The 23,012-nt window shown below is 58.7% G+C and overlaps 2 protein-coding genes across 2 annotated transcripts; both read left to right on the top strand.

Annotated features, from left to right (window-relative positions):
* The first annotated feature begins 202 nt into the window (after positions 1-202).
* Positions 203-4,801, top strand: MRPL38 (mitochondrial ribosomal protein L38). Its single transcript, XM_068413203.1, has 9 exons — positions 203-286; positions 508-687; positions 1,281-1,409; positions 1,492-1,700; positions 2,096-2,168; positions 2,724-2,769; positions 3,118-3,276; positions 3,666-3,802; positions 4,173-4,801. Exons 1-9 carry the CDS (start codon positions 220-222, stop codon positions 4,307-4,309), a joined length of 1,137 nt encoding a protein of 378 aa, XP_068269304.1. The 5' UTR covers positions 203-219; the 3' UTR covers positions 4,310-4,801.
* A 1,867-nt stretch (positions 4,802-6,668) lies between these two features.
* Positions 6,669-22,737, top strand: LOC137670626 (E3 ubiquitin-protein ligase TRIM47-like). Its single transcript, XM_068413555.1, has 12 exons — positions 6,669-7,237; positions 7,766-7,861; positions 7,936-8,169; positions 8,579-8,750; positions 9,119-9,199; positions 10,526-11,042; positions 12,721-13,648; positions 15,509-15,604; positions 16,166-16,396; positions 16,975-17,170; positions 17,854-17,928; positions 18,858-22,737. Exons 1-12 carry the CDS (start codon positions 6,791-6,793, stop codon positions 19,481-19,483), a joined length of 3,699 nt encoding a protein of 1,232 aa, XP_068269656.1. The 5' UTR covers positions 6,669-6,790; the 3' UTR covers positions 19,484-22,737.
* The last annotated feature ends 275 nt before the right edge of the window (positions 22,738-23,012 follow it).

The following is a 23,012-nucleotide window of genomic DNA, read 5'->3' on the forward strand; positions in this document are numbered from 1 at the left end:
TACGGGGGGAGCCCGGCCCGCTGGGGCTGTGGGGACATTTCTAGTCAGGCACTACAGGGGGCACCCTCGTCGCCATGGCAGCGGAGGGCCTTCCACGCCCGGCCCTGCGCGGGGCAGCCCCGTTGCTGCGGTAACGGGGGCCTTCAACTCCCGGCACTGCGCGGCGCACCCCCTGTCGCTATGGTAACGGGGGGTCCTTCCCTGAACGCGGCGCGGATCATGGCGGCGCCCTTGCTGAGCGCGGCGCTGTTCGGCGGCCGGGGCGGGCGGGCCTTCGGCACGGCCGGTGAGACACGGGCCGGGGAGCCCCTGTTCCCTCACGGGTGGGCACTGGGAGCCGTTTGGGGCGGGAGCTGTCGGACACCTGGATTCCCCAGCTGTCCCTGGCGGGGCCGGCTCGAGGAGGCGGGGGCGGCTCCGGCCCGGGACGGCGCTCCCGCTCCTCCCGGAGTCTCTGGGCCTCATTTCTTGCTCTCCGTGTAAAACGGCAACTCTCTCCGCTTCCAGCTGCGCTCTGCAAGCGGGCAGCCCCTCTGGGGCCGATGCCCAACGAGGATATTGACGTCAGTAACTTGGAAGCGCTGGAAAAATACCGCAGTTTCACTCGTTACTTCAAGCTGGCGGAGAAGGAGAGCAGGAAGCCGCGCTGGTGGAACACGTACCGGCAGCACACCAGCCCCCAGCCAGGTACGCGTAGAAGGAGCTGTGCCGCGCGGGGTTTTGCTGCTGAAGGTCAGGGAAGCTGTTGTTGGGGCCACGGGTTTGCCCCAAAACCCTCCCTGTAAAGAGCTGATGAGGTGCTTTGGCACGAGGTTGGCCCTTTTCTGATGTAGAAGTTTGCGAAGCGTAAATATCTTCAGGGGAAATGGATGGCAGTTTTCTGGAAGGAGGGAGGCCAGGACCTGCCAAGAGACGTGGAGAAGAGTAAAGAAGGGATTCCTTGGAACCCCGGTAGTGTCAGAGAAAGCAGGCCAGGACCCGGAGGTTTAGACCTGCAGCAAATCGTGCAGTCTGGCTGCTCTGCTGAGCAGCCACAGAGACCAGACCTGCTTACCAGCTGGTAAACCTGTGGGGCTGGGGGTGTGGTGAGTTGGGGGAGGAGGAGGGAGCAGAAGCGTGGAGGTGCAGAGGGAAGGCAGAGGTGGTAGAATCAAGTCTCCGATGTCTTGAGATTTGCATCTCTTTCACACACTCTCTAACTTTTTGCAGGGGGTTTGTGTTTGGGTGTTTTGGGTATTCACATTTTTCATGTACATGATTTTTTTCACCCCTCTCTGAAGAGCCAAAGACCGACATCAGCCTGCCACGTGATAAGCTGCCGCGGGCGAAGGAAATCAAAGAAAGAAAAAAGATCCTGAGGGAGAACCGCCAGAATGCCGAGATGGAACGAGCAGCACGGCTCCGGACTGGTCTGTGCCCTGCCACCTCCCTCCCTGCCCTGGCCGCTCCGGGTCCCCAGCTGCCTCCTGCAGCTTTTCTCTCTCCTTGCAGTGCTGATCCCGCTCGACAAAGTCAGAGCTGAGTGGGAGCGGACCAGCGGCCCGTTCCACAAGCAGCGTGTGGCAGAGCACTGCGGGATATTTTGTGACTTGTTCAAGGGGGCCACATTCACTCCCTGGGTTACCTTGAGGGTGGAGTACAGCCAAGAGGACGAGGACATCGTGCCCATCTACTATGGGAACATGGTGACTCCGTCAGAGGTGTGTGAGGGGAGCTGGGAACAACCTTGGCCCTGTGGGAAGCCTGTGTGTTTCTGTCAGATGCTTCTAATGGACATTGTCTGTTCTGGGGGATTTCTTTTACGGGGGTATTTCCTCTGTGATGAAGGAAACGTGTTTCTTGGATGCGATAAGGACAGAGCTTTGCAGCAGGATTGTTGTCTGTCGGCAGGCTGATGTTCGTTAACGCTCCGGCGGGCTCTGCGGGTGGAGCTGGGTTACTTGGTGGCGTGGCTGTGCCCGTGACAAGTTGTGCTGGTTTTGACTGGGGTTAAACTACAACACAAGTTCATATTCTTTGCCTTGGAAATCATGACCTGGTCTTAATGGAACCTGTTGTTTAAGTGATTTACATGCTCTTTATGTTGCTCATTTAGGCTTCCAGTCCCCCTGCAGTGTCATACGAGGCAGATAAAGGCTCCCTGTGGACTTTGTTGCTCACAAATCCAGGTGAGTAGCAGGCTCTTTAAAGAGAACTCGTTTAAATGGGGTTGTTTCACTTTGCTTTTGATTAGCTCCTGTTTCTTTTGGCTGCACAGTATCTTCTAATTAGGGATGCATTACACATGCAGGAAAGGTGGTAGCCTCCCCAGATCTCTAGTAGTTGAGAGATGGGACAGTGACGAAACAGGACCTATGTCGCAGTGTAGTGGAAGTGATTCCCTGACTCCCATCTTTTGTTTACCCCCAAACTCTTCTCTCCCTTCACAATCTGCCTGGGAGGTAGGTTAGCTGACGCTGTTCGCCCTGAGAAACCAAGGGACAGTGAAGCGAAGCAGCTGACCAAGGAGTCCTTTTAATCTTGGAATTACATTTGTAGAGGTCGTTGCTTCTCACGTTAAGCTCAGTCCCGTAAGAATGAGTTACTTTTCTGCTAGGAAAGGAATGCTGGGAGGTCTCAAGCTGCCCCCTCCATTCAAAGGGGGTCTGGGTCTTCTCGCTTTGGGGTTGATGCAAACACCAGGGTGTCACTAAGTCGCCTTTCTCTGTTGTGTGTGTTTGCAGATGGACATTTAAGAGACACGGACTCGGAGTACCTCCACTGGCTGGTGTGAGTACTGCACATCAGAGCCCCGTGCTGCTTAGCTCAGGGAAAGCCCAGGCAGAGCTGGCAGAAACTCCTCCAACAGAATAAGCATTCACTAACACAGTTCTGTGGCTTCCTCTGGTGCTCCTGCCGTTAGCTTCTTTACCCTCATGTTCTGGGTCCTGCTAAAGACACAGGAGCTCCAGATGTTGCTACTGTTCGGCATTCACATCACTGGGTGTGATTTTTCTTCCAGTAAAAACAGCCTCTGCTCATCAAACAGCGTATAAATCACATCAAAACGTAGCACAGGGTGACTTCAGTGGAGGGAAGTGAGTGGATATATAACAAAGTAAAATTCTCTGTGTTCAGGACGAACATCCCAGGCAACGACATCAAGTCGGGTAAGGAGATCTGCCATTACTTGCCACCCTTCCCTGCCATGGGAACTGGCTACCATCGCTTCATCTTCCTCCTCTTCAAGCAAGACTGCCCCATAGATTTCAGCGAGGATGTTCGGCCGATGCCGTGGTAATTCAGGCTTTCTCTGGGCAGTTTCACACTCGCTTGGCTAGGCTGTTATTGCTTGTGTGATGACATGTTTGTTACTGCTGGAGGGGAGCAGTTCCTTTTAATCTGCGGGGTTGTTCAGGGCTGCTTTGAGTTTGTGTGTCACCTGAAGCCACAATCCCAGCCCTGTGAGCACTGCGGAATCCTGTTGCTTTAAACCAGGCTGTTAAGAAAGTTTTTTTTCCTGTCTGGGGCAGAAATGTGCGCAGAGCTAGAGAAGCTGGGAGATCTTTTTCGTGACTTCCTTTTCCACCTCTGTTTTATAGTCTCTGGGGTGATGTGGGGAAGTAGTTGCCTACCAGAGTGCTGCAGGAAAAGAGGTTCACCTCAGCTCTTGTGCTTGTTTCCAGCCACAGCCTGAAGATGCGAACCTTCAGCACGTTTGACTTCTACAGGAAGCACGAGGATGCAATGACCCCGGCCGGGCTGGCGTTTTTCCAGTGTCAGTGGGACAGCTCCGTTACTTGGGTCTTCCATCAGCTCCTCAGTAAGAAACACAGCATGCGGGGATGCTGGAGGGGGCCTGTTCGTGGGCCGGGACGTGGCCCTGCGGGTTACGCACAGGGTCAGTGGAGCAAGCTGTGGCTGTAGGCTCTTGCTTGGTCCTGGCTCTTGTCTAGGGTCTGTTACAGCACAGACCAGGTAGTTATCAAGCCGTCCTCCACCAAACTAACAGTAGCCTGAGGGCACAACCTCTAAAAGGCCGTTTGGAATGAGCATTTTAAAACAACACCAAGAGGACCTTCCCCAGGGCATGCCTGACCATGTGTGCACGTGGGGGCCCTTGCTGGTGAAGGAGAGGGCCTGGGGTGTGGATCTGAGCCATCTTGCTAACATTCTGCGTCGCCCCTTTACAGATATGAGAGAGCCCGTGTTTGAATTCGTGCGGCCGCCCGTTTACCATCCTCCACAGGTGAAGTTTCCACGCCAGCAGCCTCTGAGGTACCTGGACAGATACCGAGACACCAAAGAGCCCACCTACGGCATTTACTAGGGGCCTGGCCTCCTCTCGAGGTGCTCTGGTGTACGCTGGGGTGCCGGCCAGGCAGATGGGGCTGCCAGCTTCCCTGCATTCACACAGACGGGCAGCTCGGAGCCATCTGCGCCTCTGGAGGGAGACAACAAAAGTCTCAGCCCCTCGGCTCCCAGTTCCTCTGTGCTGGCAGTGCTGGGAAGTGTGTAGCTGAGGGCAACAGGCGTTCGCAGTGCTGGCAGCTCTGTGGTCCAAAGGCTGCTTGAAGGGGACGTTCATAGATGAAAGCAAATCCATGGCCAGGCTGAAATCTTGCTACTGATTCTGTAGCAGAGCTGATGGGTAAGGGCAGAGTCCCCCAGAGATGCCCCACCTTGCTCCTCTGCAAGGATCACACTTCTCCTTTTGCCTGTTTATTGAACAGACAGAGTCAGGCAGCCTGGGTTTCCTCTTGGGTTTCATTTGTGCTGTCTTCTTAAAGAGATGGGTCTGATTAAACACACTCTGAGCGACGCTGGCGGCGCTGCCTTGTCTTTATTGTGAGGAGCTTGGTATCCCGGCCAGCTGGCGCAGAGCTGGGGAGTTCAGCAGGGTGCAGGGGAGAAGGGCAGCCCTTCCCCTGGCTGAGGTCTCTTTCCCCTCCTAGATGTTATAGGGTGGGAAGAGTGCAGCTAGGCAAGTGGTAAACCTGCCCAAGGACAGCGTTTGTGGAGCTGGCTTCTCCCAACAGCTTCCCAAGCACGTGGGCCTCAGTCTCCTTCCCCTCACTCCTCAGACAGCACGTACCAGCTGTGGGTAGGGGGAGCAAAAGCAGATCTGCAGCTCTGCTGGGGCTGGGGGAGATGTGTGGTGGTGACCTGGCACCCTGCTGCTCCCGCTGCTGTACCCAGGCTGGGGAGAGACTCTGCTTTCTGCTCTGCTCTGCAGGGCTCTTTGGGCATCTCCCATTCACATATTTAAGCCCCCAAACACCAACATGCTCTTGCTGTTGCAGCTGCCTGTTCCCAGCTCTGGTTCTCAGTAACTTTTTCAGAGGTTCCCCCCTTCCTCAGGAAATAAAGAGCCTCCAGCAAACAACTGAGTTTGTGCTGAAATGCCCCCCCACTGCCACTGCTTAGGGCCATTACTACTGATGCCTGAGCTCCCTGAACTCTCCTCCATCCCATTCCATGGTCTGGTTTAAGCTGGGGTGAATTAGCTGGTGAGGTGACCGCAGGGGGAGTGCAGGTGTCCTGTGGTTCCAGGCAGACACACAGGTTGTGTTATGCCCCTCTCTGAGCTTTGAGTGTTTGGTCAGAATTTTCAGATTCAGCCCAAAGAAATGTTTTGAGGGGTTGCTGGGACATGCAGGGAATTATGCCAGATCCCGTCACCTCCTGGGTCCAGGGGTGATCTGGGGGGTGGCTCTGAGCCTGCCTGTGACACACAAACTGCTCTGACCCCCCAGCAGCCTGCTGGTGAGCGCCCCGGCTGCAGCACAGACCCCCTCCCCGCTCAGCCTCGCCTGCGTGGGTGAACACAAAGCTGCAGGGTGTGGGGAGGCTGCAGAACCACCACAGACCGGGGCCATCCCGCCAGCGGTGCCTGCCTGGGAGTGTGTGCACGAGCGATAGCACGTCTGCGAGGGCGAGGAGATAAAGTTTGGACTGGAAGGTCGGGAGCTTTTTTTCTCCTGAAGCTGAGCTGTATGAAGACATGGTGAAGGTATGGGGTGCAGGGCAGAAGGTTCCACCTGTCACCTGAGCGGGGACTGGCTGCCCAGGTCACACCGTCCCTGCGTTTTGGAGCACTGACGGGCAACGGGTGTCGCAAGGAGTGTTGTAGGAAAAGGAGCTGTGGGTGTGCACGGGGGCGTGTGTGAACAGCAGAGCTGCAGTTTAAAATGGGAAGATGCCAGGGTGGGATGTGGGCCTGGCTGGCTGCTGGCATGTGTCACAGCCCTTGTCACTGTAGAGGAAGGTGACAAGTGGCTGCGGCAGCAGTGGGTGCCCCTCTCTGCTGGTTTGCAGGGTGGCAGATGCCGGGAGCATCGTGCTGAGGTCTCTCTGCTAGGGATGGCTGCCATGTTCTGCTCGGGGACCCGGCAGAGGTGAGGATGCCAGGAAGTTCCCTGAAAGGGCAAAAAAGGAGTGAAATCAAATCATCCCTCGTACGTGTACACGGGAATACATGTTGCTCTGAACCTTGTCAGCCTCTGGCACCTGTCTCCCTGTGCTGTTACTGCAGCATTTCCTTCTCTCTGGAGCCTCTTGCTGTGCTTTGCAGCCCTCCCTGTCCCCGGGGGGAGCAGCTCCGACCCTCCCCATCGTCTCCCCAGTGCTTGGTGGGGCCAAGGAGGCACCCACTGGGTGTCCCTTTAAGAGCACGCCTGGCTCGGAGCCCTGACCCGCCTCTGGGCTCAGCGTCACCATCTCTTCCTCCTCTGCACAGCTGAGTTTCTATTTCCCCGGCTTCTTTCACCAGTTTCTTTCCCCTATCGCCCTGATCCCTGGCACAGGCAGGATGGCATCCCCCGTCGCTCAGAAGCTGGAGGAGAAGCTGGTGTGCTCCATCTGCCTGGAGCTGTTCAGGGTGCCCGTGACCTTGCCCTGCGGGCACAACTTCTGCAAGCGCTGCATCAGCGACCACTGGCACAAGCAAGAGCAGGCGCCCGCCAGGGCTGAGAAGGGCTACACGTGCCCCGAGTGCCGCAGGGCCTTCGAGCGGCACCCGGAGCTGGAGAAGAACGTCACCCTGTGCAGCGTGGTGGAGCTGGCGCGGGACGGCGAGGTGCGGGTCCTGGGCACAGAGGGGTGCATGGTGGCCCATGGCGAGCTGTGCCCGCAGCACAGGCGCCCACTGGAGCTCTACTGCGAGGACGAGCGGCGATGCATCTGCTGCGTCTGCACTGTCCGGCAGTGCCAGCGGCACCGGCGGGTGCTCTTCGAGGAGGAGCGCTCTAAAAAGCAGGTGGGGACAATGGAAGGCAGGAGCAGGGTGGCAGGGGGGGAGCAGGGGGGAACATGGCAGCTCGGGCATAGCACGATATCCACCTCTGCTGTCCCCACGGTCAGAGGGCTGCAACCTCCCAGCCCCGTGCCCTGCTGTGGAGATGTGACGTGCCTCTGTGTGCTGAGCTGTGCCTGGCCTCAGCTGAACTGGGGGCTGGCACGGGCTCTGGCCAGGGAGAGGCCACCAGCGCCTGGCTGCTCCCAGAGAAACTGGGATCTGTCAGGAGCAGCAGAGAGCTGGGTAAATCCAGCAGCACCGAATCAGTGGTGCCATATGTGTTTGTGACCCCCCGATCTGAAGGAAACAGCTAAAAAGGGTGAATGACAGCACAGGGTTTCGCTTCTCAGTGGCCCTGGACGCAGCCAAGTGACCCTTCCCAAGCCTTCTCCTTCCCTGCGAGCCTTGTTCTGGAGCCCTTGGAGGGCTCTGGCGGCCGGGCGGGTGGCAGCGTGCTGCACTGCAGGGTGTTGGTGCCTCCCTTCACAGGCCCTTCTGGAAGAGTCCCTGGAAAAAGCCCAGGAGGAATCGGAGAGGATTGAGCGGGCGATGCAGGAGCTGGAGGAGCGAACGCGCAGCATCATGGTAACGCTGCAGCCACCTCCGTGCCGGGTGCATGGGTGGGAGCGTGCTGGTTCTCACACCTCCTCCCCACCCAGGACTCCTCTGAGGGGCTCAGATCGGCAATTCTGAGCAAATTCACCCTCCTGAGGAAAGCCCTGGAGGATTGCCAGTGGCAGACGGTGGCCAGGATTGAGCGAGAGGAGGCGGCAGCACTGGGGCGCGTGGAGGAGGACTGGAGCCTGCTGAAGGACCGCCTGGACCTCCTTGGCCAGCACAGGGAGAGGGGACAGCGTCTGCTGGCCTGCCCCGACCACAGGACCTTCCTCCAGGTACCATCCCCTCCAGCTGCCAGCCCCGTGCCCTTTTGGTGAGGGCAGAGGTGTGGCCGACCCCTTCCCCAGGGGGGCACGTGTCCTCAGCCCGGCTCAGGATGGCATGGGGCTGGGGGGAAGAGCTGCTTTTGGGGGGGTTACTGAAAAGTTTGGGGGGGTGATGCTGGATCAGAGGGGATGGTGCCGCCTGTGGGGCCATGGGCAGCATCTCCCACCCCCAAACTGCTCCGCAAGGCTTTTCCACCGCCAGCAGAACACAAAGTCCTGTGCCGCAGCCCCTCTGCTCCCCGCAGCCTCACGCTCGCCCTGTGACTCTCCCCTGACCCCGCGCTCCAGCCGCAGCTAACGGCAGATGTTTTGGGGGTGCCCCCATCTCCCACCGGGGTGTCTGTGCATCCATCCGCAGGAGTTCCCCCTGCTCCCATCTCCGGAGAGCCCAGGGGTGCAGCTCCCCGTGGAGTTCGATGCAGCCGGCGTGGTCAAACCCATCGCTGAGATCCTCACCGACATCTCCAAGCTCCTGCTGGAGGATCTGCCCGGCTCTGTGGCCCACAAAGCCCCCGACCCTATGGGCCAAGGTAACCCTTCTGCTTGCAGGGCCACCCCAAAGGGCTCCAAGTCATCCTGAACCACAGCCTGGCCTGTGTCACCGTGCTGGGGACATGGCTGCTGGACACAGGGGGTCGGGATGGGGACACACATCTACTGTTCAGCAGATGGGATGGGATGGGATGGGATGGGATGGGATGGGATGGGATGGGATGGGATGGGATGGGAGGCTTCTCCATGACCGCGTCGTTGCTGGCAATGCCGAGCCACAGTGGCACGTGCCTGCTCCCAGGCTTGGGTACGGTGGACTTCCTCCTCCTCCCCCCTCCCATCGAAGCCAGGAAGGAACAAGTTTTTGGGTGGCATCACTCAAAATGCCTGTCCTAATCCTCCACAGGCCCGGTGCATCCCCAGGGGCCGGCGGTGAAGGTGGTGGCCCGTCTTCCTGAGTGCCAGCTCCGAGCTGAGCTTCTGAAGGGTGAGGAGCATGTGGGGGCCTGGAGGGACAGCACCCTGCTGGGGTCCCCAGCAGGCAGAGATTTCACCGAGCCAGGCTTTTCCCTGGGAGGAGGGTGGTCATGGCTGTGGGGACATGGGCTTCTTCCCTTGATCTCCCAATCCCTCTCCCTAAATGCGGAGAAGGGTGGTGCAGGGCTGGGGGACACTGTGTGGCCGGGAAAGAGCTCCTTAGCGGGGTAGCGGCACCAGGGACTGCTTTCCCATGGAGACTGGGGCTGCCAGTGCCCCGCGTTGCATCAGTCGCTGCCTCAGACCTTGCCCTGTCTCCATCCTCTCCTCACCCGGCTCGGGCGTCTCGCCCGGGCAGGAGCGACGTGCCTGGTCCTGACGACCCATATTTAGACATAGCACTTTCCTGTAGGCAGGCGGGCAATGTCAGCAGCTGGCAAGGGAGCACCCGCAGCGGTGTGTCGTGGGCTGCCCTGGCCACCCCGTGCGCACAGCACCGGTCCAGAGCCCTGCCCGCAGTCATGGCTTTCTGTCCAGGGATATGGCCCCAGTGCTCCCAGCCCCAATCCTTCATGTCCCCTTCCCTCCCTGGGCCCATCCCACCCCAATTCCTTAGGGATTTCCTCAACGTTCCTTTTCCCATCTCCTCCCTGTTGGGAAGAGGGTTGGATAATGTTTATGGCATGTTTGTCATGTCACTCTTGCCAGTGAGGCAATCGATGCCTGTAGGATATGTAAGGATTCCTTCCATCAGGCCCCACAAAACGTTCTCAGGGTTATTAATAGGAAAAAAAAATGTTATTTATGAGCAGCAGGCGTGAGCCCAGCATAGCTGGCCGGGCTGGGTTGTTGCAGGAGGAAGGTGAGATGCTGGTGGCCGGTGACTGCCCATGGCAGGAGTTATCGCAGCCCGTGCAGGAGAGTAACTCCCCGCAGCACCACCTTTGCTTATGTAATGCCCATTTTTCTCCCACTTTTTCCACCCACACTCATATTTTTTGCTCTTAAAATCAAGCACATCTCTTCCCAAATGGCCACGGAGCCGCCACAGGTTGCTGGCTGTGAGCTGGGCTGTGCAAGGGCTGTGCGAAGCGTCGCGTCCTGGTGCCTCGCCAGCTGTTTCTGGGCTGTTTCTGTTCCTTCTAGCAGGCGGGCAGGCAGGTATCGCATCTCACCCCACTCCCCTTCTCCTCCAAACCTGCTACAACTTGTTCCCATCTATTCTGGGAGCCAGCCCTACGCAGTTTAAACCACATCACCACTGGGGGGGCTCAGGCCAAGGGTGTAAAGGTCTGATGAAACATTTCAGCCCCATCCATGCCGTTGCTCTTCCCAGACCACCGCAACCTGACCTTCGATCCCGAGACGGCCAACAAGTACCTGGAGCTGTCAAAGTGTCACCGGAAAGCCAAGCACGGCCCCAGCACCGTCTGCAGGCAGCAGGAGCAGGGACCCCGCTTCGAGCCCTGGCAGGTGATGTGCACGCAGGGCTACGGCCACGGCCACCACTACTGGGAGGTGAAGGTCTCCAGCCACTCCATCATCCTGGGGGTGACCTACCGCGGTCTCCCCCGGGAGCGGCAGCAAGGCCACAAGTTCAACATCGGGCTGGACGGGGGCTCGTGGGGGCTGCAGGTGCGGGAAGATTGTTACCTGGCCTGGCACAAGGGCCGGGCGGAGAAAATCCAGGAGCGGCTCTACAAGAACTTGGGGGTCAGCCTGGATTATGGCAAGGGGCTCCTCTCCTTCTACGGCCTTGGGGAGAGGACACGGCTCATCCACTCCTTCCACAACGTCTTCACCGAGCCCCTCTACCCCGTCTTTTGGCTGTGCGAGGGGCGAGCGGTGACGCTGTGCCAGAGGGACTGAGCCGGAGCCACCGCGCTGCTCCGTTAGCCAGGCCGGCAAGCCCTAGGCTGGTGCCGTAGCCAAGCTGCAGGCAGGGCTGTCACGGTGCGAGTGGGACCCCGATGCCCAGGTGAGAGCGGGGTGCAGTGTTCTAATGAGACCTGATGAGGACAGACTTGCAAATTAACCCACTCTGCTTTGCATATGCAAATGTCACGCTGGTGACACAAGGTAGGGCAAGGGAAAGGATGCCGGGCTGAGGGCTGTACCGTTGCGGAGGGGATGGAGCCCCCGATCACTGTGCGTGGGGGCATGTGTGGGTGCCTGTCCCTGCAAATGGGGTGAGGGAGCGGGGTGGGGGAGGGTGCAAGAATTAGGTTTTTCCTTTTTGCCCCGTCCTGGCCAAACCTCCCAAGCCTGGGGGAGATTTGGGGTGAGGGGGATCCCAGAGGGGGGTGCTATAGCCATGGGGTGCTGTGGAGCGATGTGGAGGGAGCCCTGTGCTCCCTCAGCCCCACAAGCAGGCAGGTCCTGCTCCCCCAGCCCCTCCCCGTCCCCTCTGGCCACTCTCGAACGTGGCAGAACAACTTTTTGGGGTGCCACGCTGCAGTCTGTCTCTGTACGAAGCTGCTTTCCCCAATAAAGCTCTTATTTTCCTACTGGTTTGACCTCGGTGCTGGTGGGGAGCCGCAGAACCAAGCGGTGCTGGGGGTTGAGCTGGGTGCCCCAGGTCCAGCATCTCCCGCTGCCCCCGCGGGGATGCTGGTGAGGATTAACGGGCAAAAGTGGGCACCGGGTTCAAAGGTGCTGGGGACGTGGAGGCAAACGCACAGGGAATGAATCACATCAGCTTGTTTCTTTTGGGGGAAAAAGGCTTAAAAGGATCACTCTCCTTCTTCAAGAACAGATGCGATTTGTCCTTGCTCTGCTTCCTCCTTCACTCCGCACCTCTCCGCTTCTCCCAGACCTGTTCTTGTGTGGGGCCTTGGGACCTGGGAATGTGTCCAAGCCGAAAAATTGCCTGCATACCCTCCACAGGAGGTGTCTGGAGATCCCGTATTTACCAGGCAGCTCCTCAGCCTGAAAACACATTGACATCTCACCAGCCCCATCCCTGCCTGGTGCCTGCTGGTTCCTGCCGGGCCCCGGAGGAAGAGGGGACGGGGACTGAGCCAGGCTCTGGGCGCTGTGGCCCTTTTCGGCTGTGGGAACAGCTGACATGGGGGCACTGGCGCAAGGGAGGGCAGGAAAGGACCCGCACCCACGTACTGGGGGGACCCTCCGTGTGGGCCCCAGGCTGGGGAGCAGCTCCTAAGGGGCAGTGGGGTGGCAACAGGTTCTGGGGCAACAGATCCCGGGGCGGGCAGGGGACGCTCATGGGGGGCAGCAGACCCCTGGGAGGGGGATTGGAATGGGCTGGCAGCAGCTTCCCCAGACAGGAGGTGTGCAGCAGCTACCCCTGGGGGCAACAGACCCCCGGGAGGGTCCAGATGCCAGCGGGCCCGATCCTTTAGAAGGTAGTAGACCCTGAGTGGGAGGCAGTACAGCCTCAGCAGATCTCCCAGAAGATGTCGGGGAGAGAGACCAAATGCCCGGCGGGGAGAGCAGATCCCGGGGGGTGAGATCCCCCCTCCAGGGGGGTGGGTGATTGGGGACCAGGTCCCGGGGGTGTGGGGGGGTCAGGCCCCCCGGGAGGCAGCAGCCCCCCCGCCGCTCCGGGGAGCGCAGCCCCGGCGGGGCAGCGGCAGCGGCAGCCCCGGGCACGGGGAGGCGGAGCGGGCGGGCGGGGCGAGGCGGCCGCCCGCCCCCCGCCGGGGCTGGAGCCGGGGCCGGGGCCGGGGCTGGGGCCGGGCCGGCCGGTTCGGGGCGTTCAAGGATGGAGACCGCGCCCGGGAGCGCCCCGCCGCCCTCCGCTGCGGCGTTACGGCTGGCGCTGGCGGCTCCGGGGTTGCCCGACGGTCCCTTCGGTTGCCCCATTTGCCTCGACCTCCTGAAGGACCCGGTAACGGTACCGTGCGGCCACAACTTCTGCCAGGGCTGCCTCGGGGCTCTCCGCCAGCGGCCGGGCCCCCCCGAGGGCAGCGGCGGGGCGGGCGGGGCTGCCCGCTGCCCGCTCTGCCAGGAGCCCGTCCCCGCAGCCTTGAGGCTCCGCAAGAACCGCGCCCTCTGCGAGGTGCTGCCGCTGCTGGCAGCCGCCGCCGCCGCCTCTCCATCATCCCCCTCATCCCCCTCATCCCCCCCGTCCCCAGCCGCCGGATCCCCGATGGCACCGGGAGCCGAGCAGGAGGATGCGGCGGGGGAGGAAGGAGCGGCGGTTCTGTGCGACGTGTGCCCGGCGGGGGCGAGGGCGGCGGCGGCGCGATCGTGCCTCGTGTGTTTGGCGTCGTTCTGCGGAGCCCACCTGGAGCCACACCGCCGCTCCCCCGCCTTCCGCGCCCACCGCCTCGTCGCCCCGCTGCGGCGGCTGGAAGAGGGGCTCTGCCCCCGCCACCTCCAGCCCCTCGACGGCTTCTGCCGCGCCGAGCAAACCTGCGTCTGCGCCCGCTGCCGCGCCCACGAGCATCGAAACCATGACGTGGTGCCCCTCGAACGGGAGCGGGAGCACAAGGAGGTGCGTGGGGTGTGTGTGTGAGGGGGGGGGGACTGGGGGTCCTTACGGGTGGGGAGGGATGGGGCAGGCTGGGTGGGGAGGGTGCTGCACCCATAGCCCCACGCGGGACCTAATCCTGGCGTGGGGGTGTCCGTATGGGGTGCAGTGCTGATGGGGAATCCTGGGTGGGGTGAGGTGCAGCACCCCTGGGTGGGGTTCATGCAGCACCCACATACCCACGAGGGACCTAATCCCCATGTGGGGGGTCTGCAGGCACAGCACTGGGGGGGACACCCTGTGCGGGGTGGGTGCTGCAGCCCTGTCCTCACAGGGGACTCCCCACCCCAGCATGGCGGGGGGACAGGGTGCTGTGCCATCAGGGCAGTCTATGGGGTGGGGACATGAGAGGCAGCCCCAGGACAGGCATTAGGGGCAGAGCCGCTGCCAGCCAGCCTGCGGGGTTTGCTCCCACTGTGGGGCCAAACTCGCAGTGCCCGGGGGTGTAGGGCTGGGGGCGAGGGCTCCTGGGACACCCTGCAGTGGCCGCCGCCGCGGTCACGGGGCACCCGCCTTCTCCGTCTCGCTCCCACAGCTTCGTCAAGGCGGTTTTTCTCCGCGCGCTGGCAGCCTGCCCGGCCCCTGCTCCACCAGCCCTTTGTGTCCCGGCGGTTTTGGCAGCGGGGTTTTTTCCGTCACTCCCATTCCCAGATACGGCTGAGTCACCTCCCAAATTCGCACCCACGAGCCTCCCCAGGAGCCGCGGCTCCGAGCCCGGCACAGCGCTGCCTTCTTGGGCACTGCTGCCTCGAGTGCGTGGGGCCTCTGCGGGGCTGCAGGCAGATGGGACCCTGCAAGGCTCGTGGCGTGGTGGCATTCCTATGTTGGTGTGGAGCATTTGGGGACCTTGGGGGGGGTTTGCTTTTTCTGTGGGAGAGCCCAGGGGCTGCAGACGTGCTAGCGTGGAGCACAGTGACAACCCCGAGCCAGCTCTCACTCCCTCACGGGCTCTTGGGGCTGTGGGAAAACCCTTTTGGCGGCTTTATTAGTCATCAGGTGCCTTAAAATAGAAAGTGTGTGTGATCCCAGCGCCGAGGAGCTGTCGGGCCTCGGCAGGCACTGCTTAATGTCGCCTGCACGGCCTCGGCAGCCACTCTCTGCCACCGCCCTTGCGCTGCGGGGTGGGAAGGATGGATGGGGAAGGCGCCTGTCCCTCCTCAAGGGGCAGCTTGGAGCTGTGTGTCGTGGGGGGAGCTGCCCCAGTTGGGGAGGCAGTGCCCTCCTGGCTCCCGTGGGACCCGTCCTCGCGATGGGCGATGGCTGGTGCTAACAATAGCGCGTCAGGAAACGCCGCGTTTGGACGGTGCTTCCTTTACAGCCACGCAGCACCCCGTGCTCCTGAGCTGGTTTGCTTTGCTCCTAAGGAGAGATGCCCAGGAGACTCAGTGCTGTGTTTCCGGAGCCTTTCAGCTTCTGCACCCATCCCAGGCGGGTTTTTCCCAGCCTTGGGACACGCAGAGCACGCGGCTTAGCCGTGCTTGCTGCAATCGCTGCCCAATGGTTTTGCTTTCGAATTCCTATTTTATTTGGTTTATGCTGGGACTGGGGTGAGGAGTGTGGGGCTGGGCACGGCCCTTTGCAGCCCGGCTGCTCCTGTCGTTTTCCAGCCAAGTGAGAAGGGATGTTTGCAGGTTGGATGTTGCAGGGGAGGAAAATGGGAAAACAACTCGTGATTCCCATTGCACCCATCACCTGAAGCCTGATAGTAAGGTCACGGTCAGAGAGGGGCCTGTGGGTTGAACTTAGGGAGAGGCAGAGTCCCCCGTGCCTCCCTGCTGCTGGGATTGGGGGGCAAAGCTCAGTGTTTGTCCTTTGTGTCTGCAGGCCCAACAAGCCAAATTCCTCAGCGATGTGGAGAACGAGCTGGAGGAGCTGGCAGTCACCATCGCGCAGGCCAAGAAGATGGTGGAGCTTGTTAAGGTGACTCCGCGATGGCTTCACTCCGTTAGCACAGCTCTGCTGGGCCGGGGAGCAGAGGCGAAGGGGCCGTGAGCTTCTGGGGCGTGTGAGGTGTAGAGATGATGCTCACAAGGGAGCAAGCACTCCATACAACACTAGTGACCCTGGCAAGGATCCCTGAGGATTCTTGCTCTTCATCTCTACTAACCCTCATGGCATCTCTGATTAGTTTTGTTTGCAACCTGGAAGGAGGAACGGGGAAAGGTCCATGCCAGGGCTACCGCTGGCTCTTGCACCTTCTCTCCTCAGGCTCATGGGGGTTTTGGTCCCCTTTGGCCCTCGTGCAAACATGTCACTTCACTGTCTGGGACATGAGATATGGTGGAGGAGTAAGTGGCCGTGCCCAGCCAGGTCCCTCGACACCTGGGCTGTAAAGTGCTCCAAGCTCTCGGGTGAAGGGGGTTACAGGGTGTCAGGGGGACCCCACAGAGCTGAGAACTGGGTGCTGGGCAGGGGACAAGGGTAATCTCCTGCACCCTCGCCTGCGGGAGATGTCCCCAACCCCTCTCTCCCTGTGCTCAGGGTGCCGCCACGAAGGAGAGGGAAAGAGTCGAGAAGCTCTTTGCAGAAGCCTCTGAGGTCCTGGCGACCTTCCAGAAGGAGGTGGCCGGTTTCATCGAGGACGGGGAGCGCTCCATGCTGGGGGAGGCTGAGGCTGATCTCCGCTGGAAGGAGGAGAGACGAGCCAAGCTGGCCCAGTGCAAGCAAAACCTGGAGAATGTCCCCAGCACCGACACCATCTACTTCCTCCAGGTGCCTGGGTGGGATGGGGCCAATAATGTTGTCTTTTGGGGTTTTGTCCCATTTCACGGGGAGCTGGGTGACAGGAGCCCTGGGATGTGAGGGCTGCAGAGTCTCACTCCTGTTTGCACAGTCCTCTCCCCTCCCAGCTCCCGGGGCACCCGGACAGCCAAGACTTTCTCCTCCATCACCCCCACCTCCATCCTGGCCGTGACTGGGGAGAGCTGTTGTGTTGCCCAGGCTGGGTACCTCGGTGTGGGGGGCAGCGAGCGAGAGGTTGGGGTGCCCCACTGCCCCCATCCAGCATCCCCCACCTCCCCGGCAGCCCAGTGAGATGAGTCCTTTTGGGGAGGAGCTGCTGCTCCACGCGAGGTGGGCATGGTCTGGGTCCCGGTTTGAAAGGGAGCGAAGAGAAGGGGCCAGGAACGCGTGGCCGGGCAAGCACTCTCCTCCCTTATGCGAGTCTGTCCTTGGGCCAAGCCCTGCGAGCTGCCAGATCCCAAATCCTCCGGGGCGGGGTGGGGTTGCGGAACAAGAGACAACTTCCAGCTTGTTTGGAACCTCCTGAAACGCCGTCTTTTTTGGCTCAGGAATTTCAAGCCTTAAAAGTAGCCATGGAAGAAAACCTTTCCCCGGCTCTGAGCTTCCCGAACGAGCTGAACTTCACCAAATGCACCCAAGCCGTGAGCGCCGTGAAGGATGTGCTGTCTGCTGCCTGCAAAAACCAGTGGGACCACTTGCAGGGGAAAGGAACTGATGGGCTGAGTTTCCAGGAGATGGAGGAAGGTTTGTGTTCCCAGAGGTCACCCTATCACCCTCCATCCTCCCTGTGTAGGTGGCAGATGCCTACAGGCTTGATGGCTCCTGCGAGCGCTGGCCCCTCTCCCACCAGCCCTGGAAGCTGCCCGGCACGGTTGTGCTGCACGTTGCACAATCCCCATCTGGGCTTACGCCTCGTCCTTGAGGCTTTATGATTTTTTTCCACGGAGACAGGAGAGTGCAGAGGCAACAAACAGGCTGGGAGTTAGGCAGGGCCCTGCGGGAGGGGGCAAGTGGCCAAAGTGGCCTCCCGTGAAAGGGGACTCTTTCTTCCCAGGATAGACGCTCCTCTTCATGGGGCAGGCTGTGCTCTCCCAAACCTGCCAGGCTTAGAAAGCCACCGTGGCAGCTCTCTCGTTCAGCCTGAGCTCTCTCCTCTCTCTCATCTTCTCGGACATCTGTGGGAATTGCAGCCGGTTCCTTGGCCCCCTGCCCATCTCCTGGGGGTGGCAAAGGTGGCGTCTGTCCTTTCCCGTGCCCAAGCCGTCAGGGATGTGCAGGGGGAGCTGGGGATGCCGGCTGGAGCTGGGGGCCGCAGCAGCTGGGTACCATCAGGGTGTCAGGCGGGGGGGGCGATGCTCCAGTAACACCCTTGTTTGTGGCATCGGTTTCTTTGCTGACAGCAAACCCTTCTGTCCCCGTCTCTGCAGCGTTGGCCGAGTCCCGATTTCCAGACAAGTCCAACAACCCTGCCTGCCTGGAGAGCCGCGATTACTTCCTGAAATGTAAGCGAGGGGCTTTTGCTTTGACGGGTGTTGCTCAGGTCCATCTTCCCTTTCCTCTGGCCTGGCTGGCTGGCTCCTTCCCGCATGCCCGGCTGGCGCTGGTCCCGAGCCGACGGCTGGCAGGAGAGCTGCCGCCACCAGAGGAAATATTGCTCAGCGAACAAGGAAGCCTCCTCGCTTTCCTGACAACGGTCATAATCTGTTTAGGTGATTTTTTTTTTTCCCCTTGTCTGTGGTTTTGCTGGAGCAGCTGCCAGGGAGGCTGCAGGCAAACCGTGTGATTTCTGCTGCCTTCCAGCCCTTGACGAATCGAATCCGCCATTAAATTAGATCAGAGTTTGTGCATCTGCTTTGTTTGCCGCAGAGCAGCGGTCTGGTGAGGGTCAGCTGCAGCTGGACACCCCCTCTGCTCGGGATCCAGCAGCAGTTCTCACGTGGCCCCGCACTGGGGGCTGCCTCTGCACCCCCGGGAGCTGTAGGGCAGTGAGAACTGACCACGAGGAGCACTTCGTTTGTAGCCGTGATGTGCCCGGCTGTTCTCCTGTCTTCTTGGGGTCCCTCCCTGCTGTGTTTGTCTGTGGTTGCCTGAAACCTGCTTTTATATGGGATGTTCCTACTACCAGTCTGTCAGGTGAATTCTCTGATGTCTGGTATGATGGTTGAGCTCATCGAGCAGCCCCTCTGCTCTATCCACTGCCCAGTTACCTGTATTCATCCTGCTTATGGGACTATCAACTCTTTCAGCCCCTTATCCTCATCGGCTGAAACTGGTTGTGGGATTTAAAAGCGAGGGGACAGTGATGGTAGAAGGCAGAAAGGTTCGTGCTGATCGCCAAAGGCTGGAGCAGGAGATCAGAGCAGGGAGGGCTGGGGGGGGTTTTCCTCCTGTTTCCCTCCTCATCCCCATGTCTCCTTCTTGCCCCACACAGTTGCCTTCATCATTGACCTGGACAGTGACACGGCTGACAAGTTCATCCAGCTGTTTGGCACCAAAGGGGCCAAGCGGGTGCTGTGCCCCATCCCCTACCCAGAGAGCCCGACCCGGTTCGTCAACTGCGAGCAGGTGCTGGGTGTGAACCTCATGAACCGGGGCAACTACTACTGGGAGGTGGAGCTCATTGACGGCTGGGTCAGCATCGGTGTCATCGCTGAGGACTTTGACCCCCGGGAGTCCTACAACCGCGGGCGCCTGGGGCGCAATGAGAAGTCCTGCTGCCTTCAGTGGAACGGACAGAACTATGTGGCCTGGTTTGGTGGCTTTGAGTCTGTCATCCAGCAGCCATTTTTCCACACGATTGGGGTCTTCCTGGAGTATTCCGAGAAGGCCCTGACCTTCTATGGAGTCAAGGACTCCAAGATGACCTGCCTGCAGCAGCTCAAGGTCACCCCTTTTGCCAAGGGTCAGTTTGACCCATTCCAGAACAAGATCAACCATCAATTTGCCTCTCTTTTCTTGTGCAAGCTGAAACCAGCCTTCTTCCTGGAGAGTGTCGATGCCCACCTGCAGATCGGGCCGCTGAAGAAAGATTGTGTTTCCGTGCTAAAGCGTAGGTAACTGCCCGGAGAGCGGGAGCACGGGAGGACCCAGAAGAGTCTCTCCTGCAGCGTATTGCCGCTGTCACGGCTTCTCTTTGGTAGCGTTGTGTTTCTCTGTGGCAGCCCTCCCTCCTCGCTCTGTGCTGCTTGTGACCCAGGGGTGGATGAAGCCGTCTGGCGGGCAGAGCTGCGGGCTGGGAGCTGGATCCGAGCACTGGCTCTGCCGCTGGGCTGCTGAGAGAACTTGGGCAAGTCTCTGTGCTGCTCCCTGCCCTTCGCTTTCCCTTTCTGGACATCAGGGACCACGATACAGCCTTTCTTGGTAAAGTGCATTGCTCAGGAGAAGTGCCATGTAGATTCGAAGCTGTATCTTGGCCAGCTGCCGGGCTGCCCTGTCCCTTTCTTTAATATCTGCTCGCACTGCCCTAGGGACTTGCACAGCTGCGCCACTTTGTGCCTTATCTCAGTCTCTGCGTCGCTGCTGCTGCTTTTCTTAAGCGCTGGCTCATCGACAGCTTCCACATGCTCCTTATGAAGTGCCTTTGAAGCAGCAAGCCCAGCGTGGACCGGGTGAACCCCCAAAGCAGATGCGGTTGCTTCTCTGGTGCCCACCTCACCGTTGTGCCTTGGTGTGGGTGAGCAGGGTGCTCCGGGGTGGGGGGGGATGCAGAGGAGCCCGTCTGGGTGCAGGGATGATGCTGCAGTGGCACAGTACCTCTCCCCACAGGGCTGACCACCCGTTAGTGCTGCAAACGTGAAACGAGGATCTTTGCCCTCCCTCACGCTGTGGCTGGCGGGTATTTTGAACGCTGGTCCCCATGGCTGTGGGGCTGTTCCCCACCGCAGCCAAAAATCCCAGCTGGGAAAGGGGAGAAACCTCCCACCGAGGAGGTTCCTGCCTTGAGATGGCGAAGCGAGCAGCACAAAACAGTTTTGAGGATGTGCTTTTAGTAAACATGTTCCTCAGGAATTGCTTACAGAAGCTTTACAGCCAAATTTCCCCCTGCATTTTTGATGACCCTACTATTTTAGGGGATTTTAATACTGTTAAACTCCCAACTCTTCAAGTACCCTGGCACACTTGAGCTGTAAATGTACGTCTTAGCTTAGAGAGATTTTTAAGTGACAAAGAGGTGCTGTGAATATGTCCCAGGGGCAAATGGTGTGTTTTAGGGACAGCTGTGAGTGCATCGATAAAAGGTGCAGCATCAGTCAGTTATTAAATTACCCTTTAGACTCTGTAACAATTAACAAAAACTACTCTCAAGCAAGTGTCCCCTCCAAGAAAGGTGGAAACTTGAGGCTGAGAGTCAAAAATGCCAGTTCACATGTCCCAAGGGAGCTTTTCCAGAAGAAAACCACAGAAATACCGCCTGTAAGGGCGGCACAGTGCAGCCCCTGTCTCAGCACAGCGTGCCTTTCGACAAGTTTATTTTTCCCCCGAAGCTTGCTTTGCAGACTCATAATGCTGTGTAATATATACCTAGAGAGAAAATATATTGGGTCAGGTTCTTCGCTGGTGTGAGTGAGTCAGTGATGACGCATCAACGGTCAACAGGGATGGAAAATGGCACATTTAGCTAAATATATGAAATATATGTCTATTCCCCAAAGGATAAGCTGGAAATCATAGTGATATATTCAAGGGGAGCCAAGGGAAAAAAGCGAATGTGAATAAAAAGGCAGCCACAAAGCCGAGAGGTTTAGTTAAAGCCACATTTACATAAACACTGAGGCTTAAAGAGCTCCTTTACTGCAGCTCGTTTGCCAGCGCTGCCTGTTCCTGCTGGCGTGGGAAGAGATGCTGGTCCCCAGCAAACTGTGGGCTCTTGTTGGAGGGGCTGAAGGGTCGGAATGCAGCTGCCCCCTCCCCAGAGCAGGGCTGGTGAGTAGGTCTGGGAGGGGGACCGCTGGGATGTGCCTGCAAATCCCTCCTCTTCCTCCTCCTCTGCATGCTCCTAAAATACTGCAGGCAGTGGGAAAAGGGGAGGTAGGGCTTCCAGAGTGAAATCTCCGGATGAAATCATGGCCTTTCCCAGCCAGCGGGAATGCTGCCTGGACTTCTGTCCGGATGGGAATTCACTCCACGTGTCCTGAGCTCCTACCTCAAAACCGCTTTGTTTTTGCTCGCGCCAGTCGCTCTCCTGCAAAACTCAGCCTTTGCACGAGATGTCAGTGGTGACATAGCGCAGGCCTCGCTTCTGTTTTCTTAACCCTGGAGAGGACTTGGTATCAGAAATGCCTTAACCAGATAAGAAAGGCAGAGACGTGCACAAGCCTGTGCATGGTCGTGTCCCGAGAGGAAGGGGAAGGTAACCTTGATCTCTGCTGCACGCCTGCAGGAAGAGATCTCACATGCGGGCTCCCATCTCGGCTCTCTCTGAGCCCTAAATCTCGTTTATTCAGGCAAAACTCGCACCGTTCGCAGCGAGGAGTTTTGCCAGAGTAAATACAGCAGAGCTGGGCCTTTGCCCCATTTTGTTTCGCTGTAGGCGGATTGATCGCTCCGTGGGGAAATCTGTGCTCGAGCCACGCATCCCTCCCTTCTCCGTGTTGCCCAACGCACAGACGCAAGTCTCTGAACTCCTTCAGGGTTTGGGATGGTTCGACGGGATCCTACATCTTTCCCTTTCCATCCTGTAACCACATGGGAGCGGCTCAGGAGGACAGATCTGGTGTTCAGTCTTTGCCTTCTGGTTGTGCCGCTGCTTTTGCTTAATTCCCCTCTGGCCCGAGAGCTGGGATGCTGGTACGCAGCTTTAGGGCGGGTTTTGAGGGCTCCTGTAGATGCGATGCCGTTGGGAAGTGCTACCCAAACCTCTCCTTCCTGCGGCTTGCTTTTATCCTGGTTGGAAGCTCTATAAATCCTCATGGTTTAGGGCGTAAAGCAAATTCTGACTGATTTAAGACAGGAGCAATCCCCCTGCCGTGATGTTGGGCCAGAGTTCGCTCTGTGTTGCCAATAATTTGGGGCGTAAACTGGAACAATTAGGAAACGTGTACTGTGCCAGCTCCAGATCGCTGATTTTGCTGCCGACGAAGGGCTGAATGTGGTGTGGGGTGAGTTTAGCTGGATAGATAGCACTTGGCAATTTAAACAGCCTTTCCCTGTTCCCTTGAGTGATTTCTGCTGCCACAGAGTGTTCCTCTTTTTAATTAGGATTTTAAAAATATAGTTACTGGAGAGTACTTTACAGTCTGTGAAAAAACTGTAACAGAATAATATAATGATGTTAGAGACATTGATTTGCCATTAAATAATATACAGACATCGTTCTGGGTTGTCTTTCCTTTAAATACCAAACTGTTAGAGCTGTCCCATTATCTCGTGTTTATTTTTCTGTATCCTGTACATCTGGCATAAAATAACACACAGATTTTTTATTTTCCAAGTGTGTCTAAGGGAATTGTGCCAAATACACATTTTTATTGCTCAACTGCAAAAGGAACGGAAGAATCCTATAATCCAATAACAATATTGTCAGTCCTGGGCAATTCAAAACAATGAATTGTCTCAGTTCTCTCTTTTACCTCTGTCCTCAGCTTAG

This window comes from Nyctibius grandis, chromosome 15 (genome assembly GCF_013368605.1).
Source record: "Nyctibius grandis isolate bNycGra1 chromosome 15, bNycGra1.pri, whole genome shotgun sequence".
Lineage (NCBI taxonomy): Eukaryota > Metazoa > Chordata > Aves > Nyctibiiformes > Nyctibiidae > Nyctibius > Nyctibius grandis.

Excerpts from the sequence above, each read along its gene's own strand:
- LOC137670626 (XM_068413555.1), top strand. The coding sequence starts at position 6,791 with ATGGCATCCCCCGTCGCTCAGAAGCTGGAGGAGAAGCTGGTGTGCTCC. Across the intron at positions 7,238-7,765 it reads AGGAGCGCTCTAAAAAGCAG|GCCCTTCTGGAAGAGTCCCT; the intron begins GTGGGGACAATG and ends CTCCCTTCACAG. Across the intron at positions 16,397-16,974 it reads ACACCATCTACTTCCTCCAG|GAATTTCAAGCCTTAAAAGT; the intron begins GTGCCTGGGTGG and ends TTTTTGGCTCAG.
- MRPL38 (XM_068413203.1), top strand. The coding sequence starts at position 220 with ATGGCGGCGCCCTTGCTGAGCGCGGCGCTGTTCGGCGGCCGGGGCGGG. Across the intron at positions 2,169-2,723 it reads TTTGTTGCTCACAAATCCAG|ATGGACATTTAAGAGACACG; the intron begins GTGAGTAGCAGG and ends GTGTGTTTGCAG. Across the intron at positions 3,277-3,665 it reads GATGTTCGGCCGATGCCGTG|CCACAGCCTGAAGATGCGAA; the intron begins GTAATTCAGGCT and ends GCTTGTTTCCAG.